The 13,465-nt window shown below is 41.5% G+C and overlaps 1 protein-coding gene across 1 annotated transcript in view; it reads left to right on the top strand.

The window, feature by feature from the left end:
• PIEZO2 (piezo type mechanosensitive ion channel component 2) overlaps nucleotides 1–13,465 on the top strand; it is a 350,107-nt gene that overhangs the window by 163,172 nt on the left and 173,470 nt on the right. The window contains exon 4 of the mRNA XM_061169133.1: nucleotides 7,475–7,517. Coding sequence (XP_061025116.1) covers nucleotides 7,475–7,517 — 43 coding nt within the window. The remainder of the gene's footprint in view (nucleotides 1–7,474; nucleotides 7,518–13,465) is intronic.

The following is a 13,465-nucleotide window of genomic DNA, read 5'->3' as shown; positions in this document are numbered from 1 at the left end:
AGGACAAAGACAAACATCTAACAGACAAATGGGCAATGAACATGAATAGACAATTCAGAAAAGAAAATACTAAAATTGCATACAAACCTAAGAACATTTGTTTAATTTCATTCTTAATTATGAAAATATAAGTTCAAATAAAATGTCTTATAAAAGATAAAAAGATTCATAAAATTGAATTCAATCAAGTATATGTATTTGAATAAAATTTGAGGGTAAAAATTTTTATATCATAATTTTGCATGTGATGTATCACAATACAATAGTTCTACTTTGAGGAATTTATCTTAAAGTAATAACTGAATAAGTGTTAAAAGATATATGTAAAAGGTGTTCAAAATGTTGCTATACGGGGTTTCCCTGGTGGCGCAGTGGTTGAGAATCCGCCTGCCAATGCAGGGAACACGGGTTCGAGCCCTGGTCTGGGAAGATCCCACATGCCACGGAGCAACTAGGCCCGTGAGCCACAACTACTGAGCCTGTGCGTCTGGAGCCTGTGCTCCGCAACAAGAGAGGCCACGATAGTGAGAGGCCCGCGCACCGCGATGAAGAGTGGTCCCCGCTCGCCGCAACTAGAGGAAGCCCTCGCACAGAAACGAAGACCCAACACAGCCAAAAATAAAAAATAAATAAATAAATTAAAAAAAAAAAAAATGTTGCTATACGTAATAGCAAAAATGTAGGTATAATTTGTATAGCACCAGCAATTGATAAGGAACTTGCATTTTATTAAATTATGTAATACTCTGTGCATTAAAATGATTACAGGTCCATATTTATTGGCACAGAAAGAGTTACGTTATATATTATTACGTGATTAAAGCAATGTCATCTGGATACTGATGATCAGAGCAGGGGATAATGGACATAACAAAACAAGAGTATTAGGTAGAGGCGAAAATGATGCTTTAAAAAATATACCTGTATAGGTCTTTTAATATAAGAAGTATTAAGGGATGGTAAAGATTTTTTTCCTTATCCTTATCTTTTACAGTTACTTTTAACTCACTAATGATAAATATCACCTGGGAATTAGGACTCAGAGAATTTTGCAGATCTCACCATTTCACCCAAAATGCTGAAATTGCTCCTTGTCTGGGAGAATTGCATTGCTTGGATACACATCACCCATTAGAGCAGCCATTCCTGGGGTTTGATGGAGTTCAGGTACAATTCAACACAAGAGCATCTTAACATTTGCAAAGTAAAATATCACTACTAGTCAATTGAGAAGTCTATTTTCCTCTTAGAATTTCACATTCTGTCCAACATTCAATGTGTGGTAAAATCTTGACTCTTCGATTGGGTAGGAAAATCTTTTCCTTTAAACAGTTAAAAATAATGTCAATGAAGCTTCTACCAGAAAGCTCATAAGTGGTAACATTTCCTGGTATTTCAGTGTTTCATCACCAGTTTCTGTGCCAGGTCCCATGTTCAGCTGCCTGGCAGCCCCTATGATATATGAAAATGCTGCCATTTTTATAGGAATATGCTGGCAAAAATCTACCACTCCAATGTATTATTAGTCCTTTTCTGCTAATTATTTTGGAAAAAGCAGAGGTGCAGGTCCGAGTTCAAGTGGCTGTCAATGTCTGGGACACACTTGGTGTAAAACTGTTCAATTAGGAGAAAAATCTGTGCCTCATTTGACCACCAGTTTTCCAACTGCATTATGAAACTTATAGTTGCATTTTTGTGTTAGAAATTGAGCAATAAATTGATTTTAAAATTATTGATAAAAGTAATCAGTGAGGAAACATAACAAAGTGAGTAACCAATTTGCAACACCAAGATAGAGATTTTTGCATGTTCAATAACGTTTATGAAAAAATGAAATCACAAACTGAATGGGAGCTGTGGAAAACCCCTTGGTGTTATAAAGACCCCAGAGTAATTTGTCTAAAAAAATACAGACAACCAGAGTCGGGCTGGGAGAACTCAGATGGCTGGTTTCAAGTAACAGTCAAAGCCCTGTGGTTTTAAACCGCGACTAAAGAAAAATTAGATGAAATAAAAAATAATCAGCCCTGCTCCATCATGTACCAGGTACATATCTACGTGTATTTGTACAGACGGAGCTCCTGCCGGGTGTACTGAGTGTTTAACAAAATTACCGCAGTAGAAGCTCACGGGTTCCAGAGGAGGGGTTTGATGACACAGCACGTCTGCTGTAGGCACTTTGTGCTTCTTAAGTTAATAACCAGACACACAAAACTTTGTGGAGCTAAAAATGAAATATTTTGAATCTATATTATAACCAGATCGGGGCAAGAGACAAATGATAGGAAGGAGGAAAAGGAAGAAGGAAGGAGAGACAAGGACAGGACCCCCATGCAGGACAGAGCAGTGAGGGAGGGAGTTAAATAAAGCGCTGGGTCTGCAGTCCTGAATCCCCCACCCCTCAGCTTATCACCCGAAAGAGGGGTAATATAGTACTGACCTCATGGATTAAATTAGCTGATATGTATAAGTGGGCACCTGGTAAGGGGGTGAGTGTAACCCGGTTTGTTTAATTGAATTACAGTTGATTTACAATGTTGTGTTAGTTTCAGGTGTACAGCAAAGTGACTCAGTTATACATACATATATATGTGTATGCATTCTTTTTCAGATTCTTTGCCATTATAGGTTATTACAAGATATTGAATATAGTTCCCTGTGCTATACAGTAGAACATTGTTGATTATCTATTCTATATATAGTAGTGTGTATATGTCAATCCCAATCTTGCAATTTATCCCTTGCCTGCCCCCCTTCCCCCCTGGTAGCCATGAGTTTGTTTTCTGTGTCTGTGGATCTATTTGTTGTGTAAATAAATTCATTTGTATCATTTTTTCAATTCCACATATAAGTGATATATTGTATTTGTCTTTTTCTGATTTACTTCACTTAGTATGATAATCTCTAGGTCCATCCATGTTGCTGCAAATGGCATTATTATGTTTTTTTTATGGCCGAGTAATATTACATTGTATATATATATACACATATATATTACATTGTGTATCTATCTATCTACCTATCTATCTGTCTATCTCACATGTTCTTTATCCATTCACCTGTGGATGGACACTTAGGTTCCTTCCCTGTCTTGGCTTACATGTTTCTATTGCTATGTTAATTTGGGGGAGAATGTCCATTCTCTTAATTTAAAATATGGTTTTAAAAGGCTGGAATTTCTTAAAAATATTTTTATTCCCACCTAAAATTTTGGTGCTCAAGGCGTTGTTAAAATCTTATTTTTCTTGTTCATATGTGGTGGTCTTCGAGATACAAATGTCAGACTTGAAACTAGACTTAGCACTGGAGGAAACAACACAGGTTTTCCTCTCTTGTAACAGGAGTGGCAGGAAGGTGGGGACACCAAGACCTGCTGGGAACAGACCCTGGGATGCCATCAGCAGCCCCCTCTCCTCTTTCCTGGCTTCCCTCTGCTCCGGACCCCTTTTTTCCTCTTACACAGCGTTCTCTCTGTGGCCATCATATTGGGAACATTGTCAGGGCTGGGCTCACATGACCTTGGTTCTCCGACAGGTGAGGAAAAGAGCTTCTTACCTGCCTGGGGAAGGTTCCACTTTGGCTTGACCTAGCCCATCACATGCACATCTGGTCCCCTGTGACCAGGAGACAGGTGCTGCGAGGATGCCCAGATCCCCTGCCCCCATGGCCAGGGTGGGAGGTAGGATGCCTTGGGGCCTGCAGAAGCAGCTTATTGGCCGGGGCAAAGTAGTTCCCAAAGAAAGGAGGTCTCCAAAACTGCTTTCTGTTGCGGAAAGACGGGAACTTAGAAGCTGCTGAGGCCAGCAGGAACGTGGGATGGAAGAAGGAGGAGAGGGAAGATGGATGCACAGAGCCTGGTTCACCTTGTGAAGGAGTAGCTGTCAGTGGATTCGATTCGTTCCAGGAGTAGATGCCCTACTTCTGGGCACGGCAGTTCCCACTTGGAGTGTTAGTGCTGAAGGATGTTAAGGGATATTTTGTCACCTGAGACATACATGGATGAGACACTGGAACTTGCCCTGTGGACGGAGTGACATTTAGCCCAGGGTTTGTTAACAGCTTTTGGACTCAGTTACCCTCCCTCTGCTCCAGATGTCAGCTCTTCATTGAGATGCCAATGCTGTCAAGGGAAATTCTTATTTAATTAAATTAATTAATTAATTAATTTTAGATTTAAATTTATTTTATATTGGAGTATAGTTGATTTACAATGTTGTGTTAGTCTCAGGTGTACAGCAAAGTGATTCGGTTATACATATACATATATCCATTCTTTTTCAGGTTCTTTTCCCATATAGGTTATTACAGAATACTGAGTAGAGTTCATGGTGCTATACAGTGGGACCTTGTTGATTATCTATTGTATACATAGCAGTGTGTATATGTTAACCCCAAACTTCTAATTTATCCCTCCCCTCCCCTTCCCCCTTTGGTAACTAATTTTTTAAAGTGAAGAATGCAATGCATTATTTCTAACTACTTCATCTAACATTGGAAAGGAACAACCCCTCTAGTGAATTGTATCCATTTCTCTATGCTATACATTTCTCTTCTTTTCGTTGTTGCTGTCCTTTGCTTTCACCTGAAGACTGTAACATGTTCTAGACTTCATATTATAAATCTCATTTAAAAAGTGTTGAATCAAGGAAGTCTGCCAGCAACTTTGTTTTCTATACTTTTCTCTCTGTGTTGGACTGCTCTGGCACGGGAGAATAATATTACTTTACCATGTAAAACATGGTGAATGGCTGTAAAAGAATTCCCCAGCAACTGAATAACGGACTGTCAAAAATATTCTTGGTGCCAAAGGATCTGGATATGTCTGTTCCATTTATTGTGTTTCTCCTTTCCCCATGACTAAGTGCTCACAAAAGACACAAAAACCCAAACCTCTAGAGTATGTGGTATTCGAGGGCAGAAACCATATTTTAATATATTCAGTCCCATACCTAATGTATTAAGATGTTTAGTAGAGGATCACCAGCAAACAGTGATGCACCTATGGTATGTAAGATGCTCAAATTACTAATTAAATTGACTTCTAGTGACAGGAAGGAAGTTGTGTTCCCCCATCTCCACTGTGCTTGGTTGAGTGGGTTAATAATATTTATTTTAAGGAGTACTGGAAGTCTTGACCCCAAAACTTTTACCTTGTTCTGCCCTTTTTTTTTTTTAATTTTAATTTTTTTTAAAATTTATTTATTTATTTATTTATTTATTTATTTTTGGCTGTGTTGGGTCTTCGTTTCTGTGCGAGGGCTTTCTCTAGTTGCGGCAAGCGGGGGCCACTCTTCATCGCGGTGCGCGGGCCTTTCACTGTCCCGGCCTCTCTTGTTGCGGAGCACAGGCTCCAGACGCGCAGGCTCAGTAATTGTGGCTCACGGGCCCATTTGCTCCGCGGCATGTGGGATCTTCCCAGACCAGGGCTCGAACCCGTGTTCCTTGCATTGGCAGGCAGATTCTCAACCGCTGCGCCACCAGGGAAGCCCTGTTCTGCCCTTTTTGAATAAGTTCATTTTTCTCAGAAATATGAAAATGGAACCTATTTCTTAATTAAAGTTCTGTGTTTTAAGAGCCTGAATGGTGCAGTATAGCAAAATCATTTATTTTTATTTTACCTTGATAATAAATGGAGTCTATTTAAAAAATCAATTTTAGAATGCGCTGAGAAGATCTGGGGGAAAAAATGGAAATGTGGAAAAAGTTAAAAGGTGCTTTGTTTCTCAATGAAAGCAAGAGAAGTCAAGAAGAGTAGCGTCTAAATGCCTCCCCATCCCTGCCCCCACCCCGACCCTCCCCACTGGGTCCGAGCACAGACTGTCTGCTTCTCACTTGGCGTGAGGCTCTTAATCTCTCCCACGTCTGACTTTGGGCCAGACTGTTGCCAGCTGTCCTGGAGCTCAGCGTGGTTTCTGATTCAGGTTATATATTCTTGGGCAGTGTCTTAATTGCTAGTATTCAGGGGCAGGATAACTGTCGTTCAAGAATTCCTGAGATGGGGATTCTCCATTGTTTTGCATGTGACTCAGAGGACAGATGACATTCATATGGGGCCCACTCCCCTGGTTCAGGGGCCATCAGAAATTCCTGGGCTGCTTAACTAAAATTCCAGGTCTTTTCCTCCTACTTAGCAAAGCCTATTGGAATTCAACTGGGCAAGAGTAACTTCGTCCGAGGAGATAAACCTGATCTGGTTTAAATTTATGTGTGTACGCATGTGTGTGTAATTCTGATCCCAAATTTAGTCCTACATTATTTATAGCAATTATTTAAAACGCTCCATCATAACCGAGTAGTATGAACCCAAGTCCCTTAGTGAAATCACCACATTCATGCTCCCTTGGGACTAGCTTAGTCCTCAGAGAGGGCCCAGGAAACTACTTTGTATAATCTCCTGTCTTTCCAGAAAGTCTATCTAATGCCTAGGAGGCACTGATTGTCCACCTGAGAATAAAGCACTGGAGGCAGAGTTCTCAAGATAGAAACATAAGTGCCATCCTGGCTTATTGTGACTTGAGGAACAGAAGCAGGGTGGCTTTTAACTGCCTCTGGAGACCCAGTGCTGAATTCACCACTTCCTGTTTGCAAGACTAAACTGTACAGAAGGGTAGTGATTATCTGCTGTGATTATTAACGCAACTAGTACATAACACAGCTCATGGATTTAGGGCCGGGGGGTGGGGTGGGCGGGCAGTGGTGTCTACTTGAACAGTTACTGAAATCAAGATATTGTTGCCACTGACTGAGCATCGGGAAAATGTCAAAGTGTGGGTTAGCAGAACCCTTACCTCTTATGAATGCAGACTTCTTATTGACATGGTCTTTGATAAAAATGAGCACTTTTCTTTACATAAAGTGCTCAGAAAATTGCTATGCTTATAATGTAGGGAAGAATTATTTCATTGAAAAATTGTAGAAAATCATTTTTATACCCAGCTATTCTTCTGTGAACTTGGATACACTATTCGTCAAATTGTGTCACTGGAAACAGCGTTTTTACATTCAGGAGACTTCCGACTAAAATGTTCAGCTTAAAAAATACATGTAAATCCTGTGCTTCAACATTGAGGAGATAAAGCCATGGTGTCTAATGGACTGGAATGTCAAAGTGCCCTCTAGCTTTCCAAATGCCACGTGAAGTTAAAAGTTGAATTTTGGAGAGTGCAACTTACAATGTGCTACTATTTCATTATTTTTAACAGGAGAGTATTACACATTCTTCTGCTTGGGACACATGTAGACTTTTAGAGAATGATTTATTGGTCTGTTCTGTTACTGGGGGCGGGGGTGGTGGTGGTGTGCACTCACCTGGGCTGGTCTCTGAAAGGCCATTTGGGGAGGCGGGGAGGGATGCCTTTGAGGAAAGACAGTCATTCTGCTTAGATGTACAAGCAAATCTCTACCAGGCTGTGCAAAATCAGGGCAAAACTGAATCCTTGATGTGCATTAATTACATCCCTTCCTTCTGTTACAGGCTCAACCTGGGAAAAGACATTCCGACAGATCGGCTTTGAAAGGTAAGCAGGGCTTGGTTACTCATGGCCTATTTTATTCCAAATGGTTCATTGACTATAAATTGGTGGTCTTGCCACCATTACTTCAGTGACTGTGCCCTTGAGTAAGTCATCATTTTTGAGCCTCAATTTCCTTGTAAAGTAGACCTTTGCTTTATGACATTGTTGCCTGCACACAGAGTGAAAATGTAGATTAAATGGAGCAATTTATGTGAAAATGCTTCTTCAACTGTGAAATAGTGTGAAAGGTAAATTGTAGAATTAGAGCATCACAGAAAAGAGAGTAAACTCTTTCTGATGTCCTGTGTTATATTTAGTTCTACAGGTTTAGTACAGAGAAATTTATATTTATATTGATATCTTTGCAATAATTAAAATTGTCCAATCTTATTAGCTCAAAGTGGAAGGCTGAGATCGTGTCACTCTTCGCTAAAAGCATTTCTACACCAGAAGAGAAAAAGCATACTCATTATAACGTCAGAAAATGTGGAGGTAGGGTCAGTATAGGCCTAATGGCAGCATAAAGGGCATTTAGCATCTCATAGTGAACTTGCAATGTCGATACAGCTATTGAAAGAGAGAAAAGTGATTTTTTTTTTTTTACTCTAAAGGTAGCTTTTGACTAGTTCTTTTCATCGTATTGAAAATGTGTTTTTATGTGTATTGATCAAGCTGACAGAGTGCTTAGAGCATATAAAAGGGATAATAAAATACCTTAAAATGCATTATTTATCCAGTAGCGAGTGAGTACAGCTAGCTCATCACCAGGCTGACTGTGATAGCATTTCCGGTACCATTTTTAATTGACTCAAAGGTTTATTTATTTCTCTCCGTACACTTACATCCTGTCAGCACTGTCACTGTTGATCTCCCAGTGACTTCCCACAGGTAGTCCTTGAGGTTATCGGAGGAGGTTGGCTTGGGATGGGCAGATCTCATGGATCAACTTAAAGGCTGGAATATCATGTGCAGCTTCATCGTGTGTGAAACCTTTCCCCAAAGCATCTTTCTCTTGATTCTTCTTTTGTGTTCCGAAAAATGTCAACGATAACCAAAGAGGAGAGAATAACAAATTGAACATCAGTTATCTGTTGCCCAGCTTCAAGGACACTTTGCCATACTTGCTTTGTCCATTCTTAGGGGGGAGGGGGCTAAAATATTATAAAGAAAATCTGAGATATCATGTCAGTTCATCCCTACTTAAGTCAGTATACGTCGCTGAAAAAATGGATGTTTTCTTTCAGAATCATGATGCCGCAGTGGTACCAAATACAAATACCAGTAAGTCCTTAGCACCATTTAATACCCAGTCAATGTGTACATTTCCTGTTCATCTCAAAAATGTCATCTTACAGATACTGGTTTGAATCAGTGTGCTCCTAAAGCCCACACATTCCATTTTAATTTTTTCAGTTTTAAAAAGTTAAAAAAATTTTTTTGACTGAGTTATAATTAACATACAGTATATTAGTTTCAGGTGTACAACATAATGATTCGATATTTTTATACATCATGAAGTGGTCACCACCATAAGGCCAGTTACTGCGGTCACCACACATTCTGTTCTGTTGTCACATCTCAAGCCTCTGTGTTGGGATCGTGTCCCCCGATTCCCTCCCATATTCGTTGGGTTTCTCTTCACTTTCCTGGCTTCCATGGAAACCAGCTCAGCTGTCTTGTAGAACCGCTGTCTTGTCTGAATGTGTCTGTTTGTGGCATTGTTTACCTTGTCATTCTACCCTCTGTTTCATGTAAACTGAAATCGCTCCCTTTCTGCCATTGGGGGCAACTTCATGTTGACCTCTTGTCCTTTGATGCAGGCCACCTGGTCCTTTATCGTTTCCATACTTCTAGCATAGCTGGAGTTATCAAGCCCACCCAGTATTCTGGACCTGGAGTCAGCCATTTATCCCAAGGGTGCACACTGAGGCAGTTCCCAGCCTTTGGCTCTTACCAAAATACCTTGAAATGAATAACCTTGTGCACACTTGTATTTTTGCCAGATATCCAAGGGATAGGTTCCCAAGTACAATCAAAGAATAAGTTTTTATGGAATTTTGCTAAACATTGCCAAGTTTCTCTCCTTAAAATTTGGGCAGTTTGCACCCCTCGCCAGCAATGGATGAGAGCAGTTGTTTCCCCAGAGCCTTGCCAACAGAACACGCTGTCGAACTTGAGATTTTTTTGCCAATCTGTTAGGTGAGAAATGGTGTCTCAGTGTCCTTTTAATCTGCATTTATCCTGAGTCATTTTTCTGTAGAGCAAAGTGCAGGCTGAGATTCTTTGCTGTCTCCTGAGTGAAGCACTCAGGGCAAGAGCTTCTTCCAAGATGGTTAAGGATTCATCGATCTGCAGGATTTGGCAATTGAAACGTATTCTTCCTAGTTTGCATGATCTTAACCTTTTGCTTACTTGAATAACGATTTAATGAAAACAACTGCCGTGTGCCAATCATTTCCAGTCCATACAACAGCCCCATAGACCAGGGATTGGCAACCTTTTACTCTACAGGGTGGATAGGCCACATTTCAGGTTCTTCTGTTGTAGCAGAAGGCAGCCACAGACAATAAGCATGGCTGTGTTCGAAAAAACTTTATTTACAAAAACAGGAAGCTGGCAGGATTGGCTACTGGCCATCCTTTGTGACCCACACTGTAGACTGTGGGCCCCATCTCACAGGGAAAGAAACCGGAAGAAAATCAAGTAGCTACCCAGAGAGTCATAGCCACGCGTATTGACCTGCATTCAAGTGAAGGTCTGCCTGGCTTTCTACACCCAACCGCACTGAATGCTTGAATTGTAGCCTTCTTTGGTTTTGTGTTGTTTTATTTTTCTTATCCCTGTAGCTCTGGGGACATAATCTTTAGTCTCAAGTCTTTTCGGCTGTTCTCATTTTATGAACATTTTGAAGAAAGCCAGACAGTAAAATTTCCATATTATAATGCCTCTCTAAAATGGGTATGCTTCCAAATAGATGTACAAATAAAAATATTATTAAGCATACACTGTAGTTTTGAACTGTAGTCTTAGTTTAGAGATCATCCCTGTTTTTAGATGTTATCTTAAAATGTCATCCTGTGTTTTCCCATGTTGTCCAGTGTTGCCTCATTTAAGGGCAGGGGAACCATCTCTGCATTGCATCATGTGTCTTAAAATACAGAGCAGATATTGTCTATGGGGTTGTTGTGCATTTACAGTTGCAAAGACCATGTCAAGCAGTGCCGTTAAATATGGCCTTGCTTGATTTCTTCTCAAGTTTAACCTCGTCTTTCTCTTAAAGGGAATTCCAATTATATCCTAAATGAAGCTATCTGCTTCTTTAGAGCCATTGTAAGAGATATTGATCCTTTCAGCACTATGCCCTTTGAAGTTTGCCCATCAGTCTGTTGGCTAGCTGAGTATTTTAAAGTGGTCACATCTAAAAAAAAAGTGACTGAGTCAGCTAAACCTCAAAGCTTTCTCCAAGAAAAAGAAAGCAAAGATATCCTCTGCTGTATATTTTGTAATCCAAGGGAAGATCTAGGGATTGAGCCTGCCTGTAACACGATGAGACAGTGTGCAGCCCTTTCCTTCCCAGAAACCATGCCATTATATACACCGTCTCAGAATAAATACACATTGTCACAGTTTATATGGCTGAATTCATGATAAGGTGTTATGTTCACCTTGCAAACAATTGCTCTCTGTGGGCGATATCAGGAGTTTATTTTTCGATTTCATCAGAGGAGTGCTCGTGACATAGGTAGGATATAGGTTCCTGTAATTTGGGTTAGGGTTAGGGCTAGGGCTAGGGCTAGGGTTAGGGTATAGGATACAGGTCCCTATAACTTTGGTTAAGGTTAGGGTTAGGGCTCGGGTTAGGATATAGGATATAGGTTCCTATAACCTCGGTGCCGCTCCCAAAACCCCCTTCCACTCCCAAGACCCCCTTCCACTCGTGGTCCTAAATATTGCTATCTGCATAACAAAAGAAGACACAGTTGTTTTGTTTTTGTTCTCATTATGGAGAAAAATATCTGTGACTAACATTTTTTATTTCATTCAGAAAGCTCACCTTTCCCTGCAGATTTTCTAAACTTTTGATTATAAATATTTCCACAGCATAAGTCACTCACTCATCGAGGTAATGGTGATGCAGGTGGGCCTGGCCCTGGCCCTGCACTGACACTCTGCAAGTTCTAAGCAAGCGTATCAGCCAGGGAGTGTCCCAGATTCCCCGTGGCTTCTTACAACAAACGCTTCTTTCTCGTTTGTGCAAAATCTGAGGAGGAGGCAGACAACTTCGTGGGGAGGTTGCCTGTGCAAGGTGTGTCACTGTTTGGCTTCAGTCTGTGACACCTCTGTCTTGACATGATGTTTCTGAGTTTGCTTAAGCATGGAAGCAGAACTTGGGGAATTGCGCACTGGATTTTAAGTGTTTCCACCTGGAAGTTGCATCTGTCACCACAAGTCACAGTTTATGGCCCAAAGCAAGTCACTGTGCTGACTTAGGGGCCAGGAGCATGTCCCTCTGCTGTGTGTGCAGGAGGGGACAGGAAGTGGAGCCACCAGAAAGCGCTAGTGTCCTCACAGGAAGCTGTGAGCGAGGTCTGCACGGGGTCTTCTCTTTCCTAAGCTACACTTTTCACTGGAGAGAAAATATTTCAGCGAGTCAGCGGGCTTGTGCACAGTAACCCGCCAACAGAAATAAGGTTCCTGCTCTCGGGGAAATCTTACCGATGCCTCTTTCAAAGTAACCATCTTCTACTGCTTTCTCACCCCTATTTACTTAAAAAGCAAGGTAGTTATTCTTAATAAATCTCTATAAGCAGCACAGCACCTCAGATTACATTAGTATTCACCCTATTGTACATGATTTTATTTGATGCTCTGCTTGGATTGTGGAATGAAATATCTTGCCCCTTCAAAGACTATTTTAAAATATAGATCTCAAAAAAAAATTAAATAAATAAAATAAAATAAAATAAAATAAATTAAATAAAATAAAAAAGTCTCCCTGAAGGCACCCTGCTCTGATGAAACACAATTATCCCTAGGATTTTTTCCCTGGTGTAGAGATGATTCAGGAGGCGTGGCTGTGTCTTGGTGGTGCTCGGAGGGCAGCCTCCCACTGCCTGTCTGTTGTTGGCTCCCCTACCCCACTGTCTATTCCATGGGGAGCTCCCCGCCTCCATCAAGTTTTAGACATCATTGCTTTTGTGAAACCTTGCCTGACGGCTTGCTCTCACCTCTTCTTGTAACACTTTTCACGTGCCTCCTTGATGGTACTGGGTAAATATTACTGCAGCTGTTCTCCTGTGTTTCTCCCACTCTGGGGCATGAAGGATGGGTCTGTCTTGATATGCCTGACACATACTTACTGATCAGACGTTTGGTGAAGAGTTGACAGAGCCCTTGATGGGGAAGCACGTGGGCAGAAGGCAGGAAACCAGGGCCCCAGCATCTTCTTATCAGTACATCGCAGCTTGTAGGAGGATGGGGCAGCCTGCAGGTCGAGCTGGCTCAGGCCTCAGAGCAGAGGGGCTTTGAGTGTGTGTGTCCCTGTGAACAGTTACTTAATTCCCTGACCTTCCCGAGTCTCTCTCCTCTAACTGCTGAGTCTCCTGCCCTGAGTTTGACACCATGATGGGATCCCAGTACCAGGGTCAAGAGCTCCGTGCAGTCAGGTCCGTATCCGTCTTGTTCACTGAGGCATCTTGCACCTGACCCACCCAGGTGAGGAAAGTGAAAGATCGGATAAAGGGAGACACACGTGAGGACCCGATTCTGTGGCAGCAGAAGCAGGGAGGCTTAGCAGGTGTCTCTGCACCTGTTTCGTTGGTTTTTCCCCCTTTTGTGTCTGTGGTCCCTTCAGGACACAGCAGCTACCGGTACCCTACCTCCACCTCCTCTCGGACCTTCCCCACCCGCTCAGCCACCACCCTCAGGCTCCCTCCCTGTCTCCCGTCACC

This window comes from Eubalaena glacialis, chromosome 15 (genome assembly GCF_028564815.1).
Source record: "Eubalaena glacialis isolate mEubGla1 chromosome 15, mEubGla1.1.hap2.+ XY, whole genome shotgun sequence".
NCBI classification, from domain to species: domain Eukaryota; kingdom Metazoa; phylum Chordata; class Mammalia; order Artiodactyla; family Balaenidae; genus Eubalaena; species Eubalaena glacialis.
This window is presented reverse-complemented; position numbering and strand designations above follow the sequence as displayed.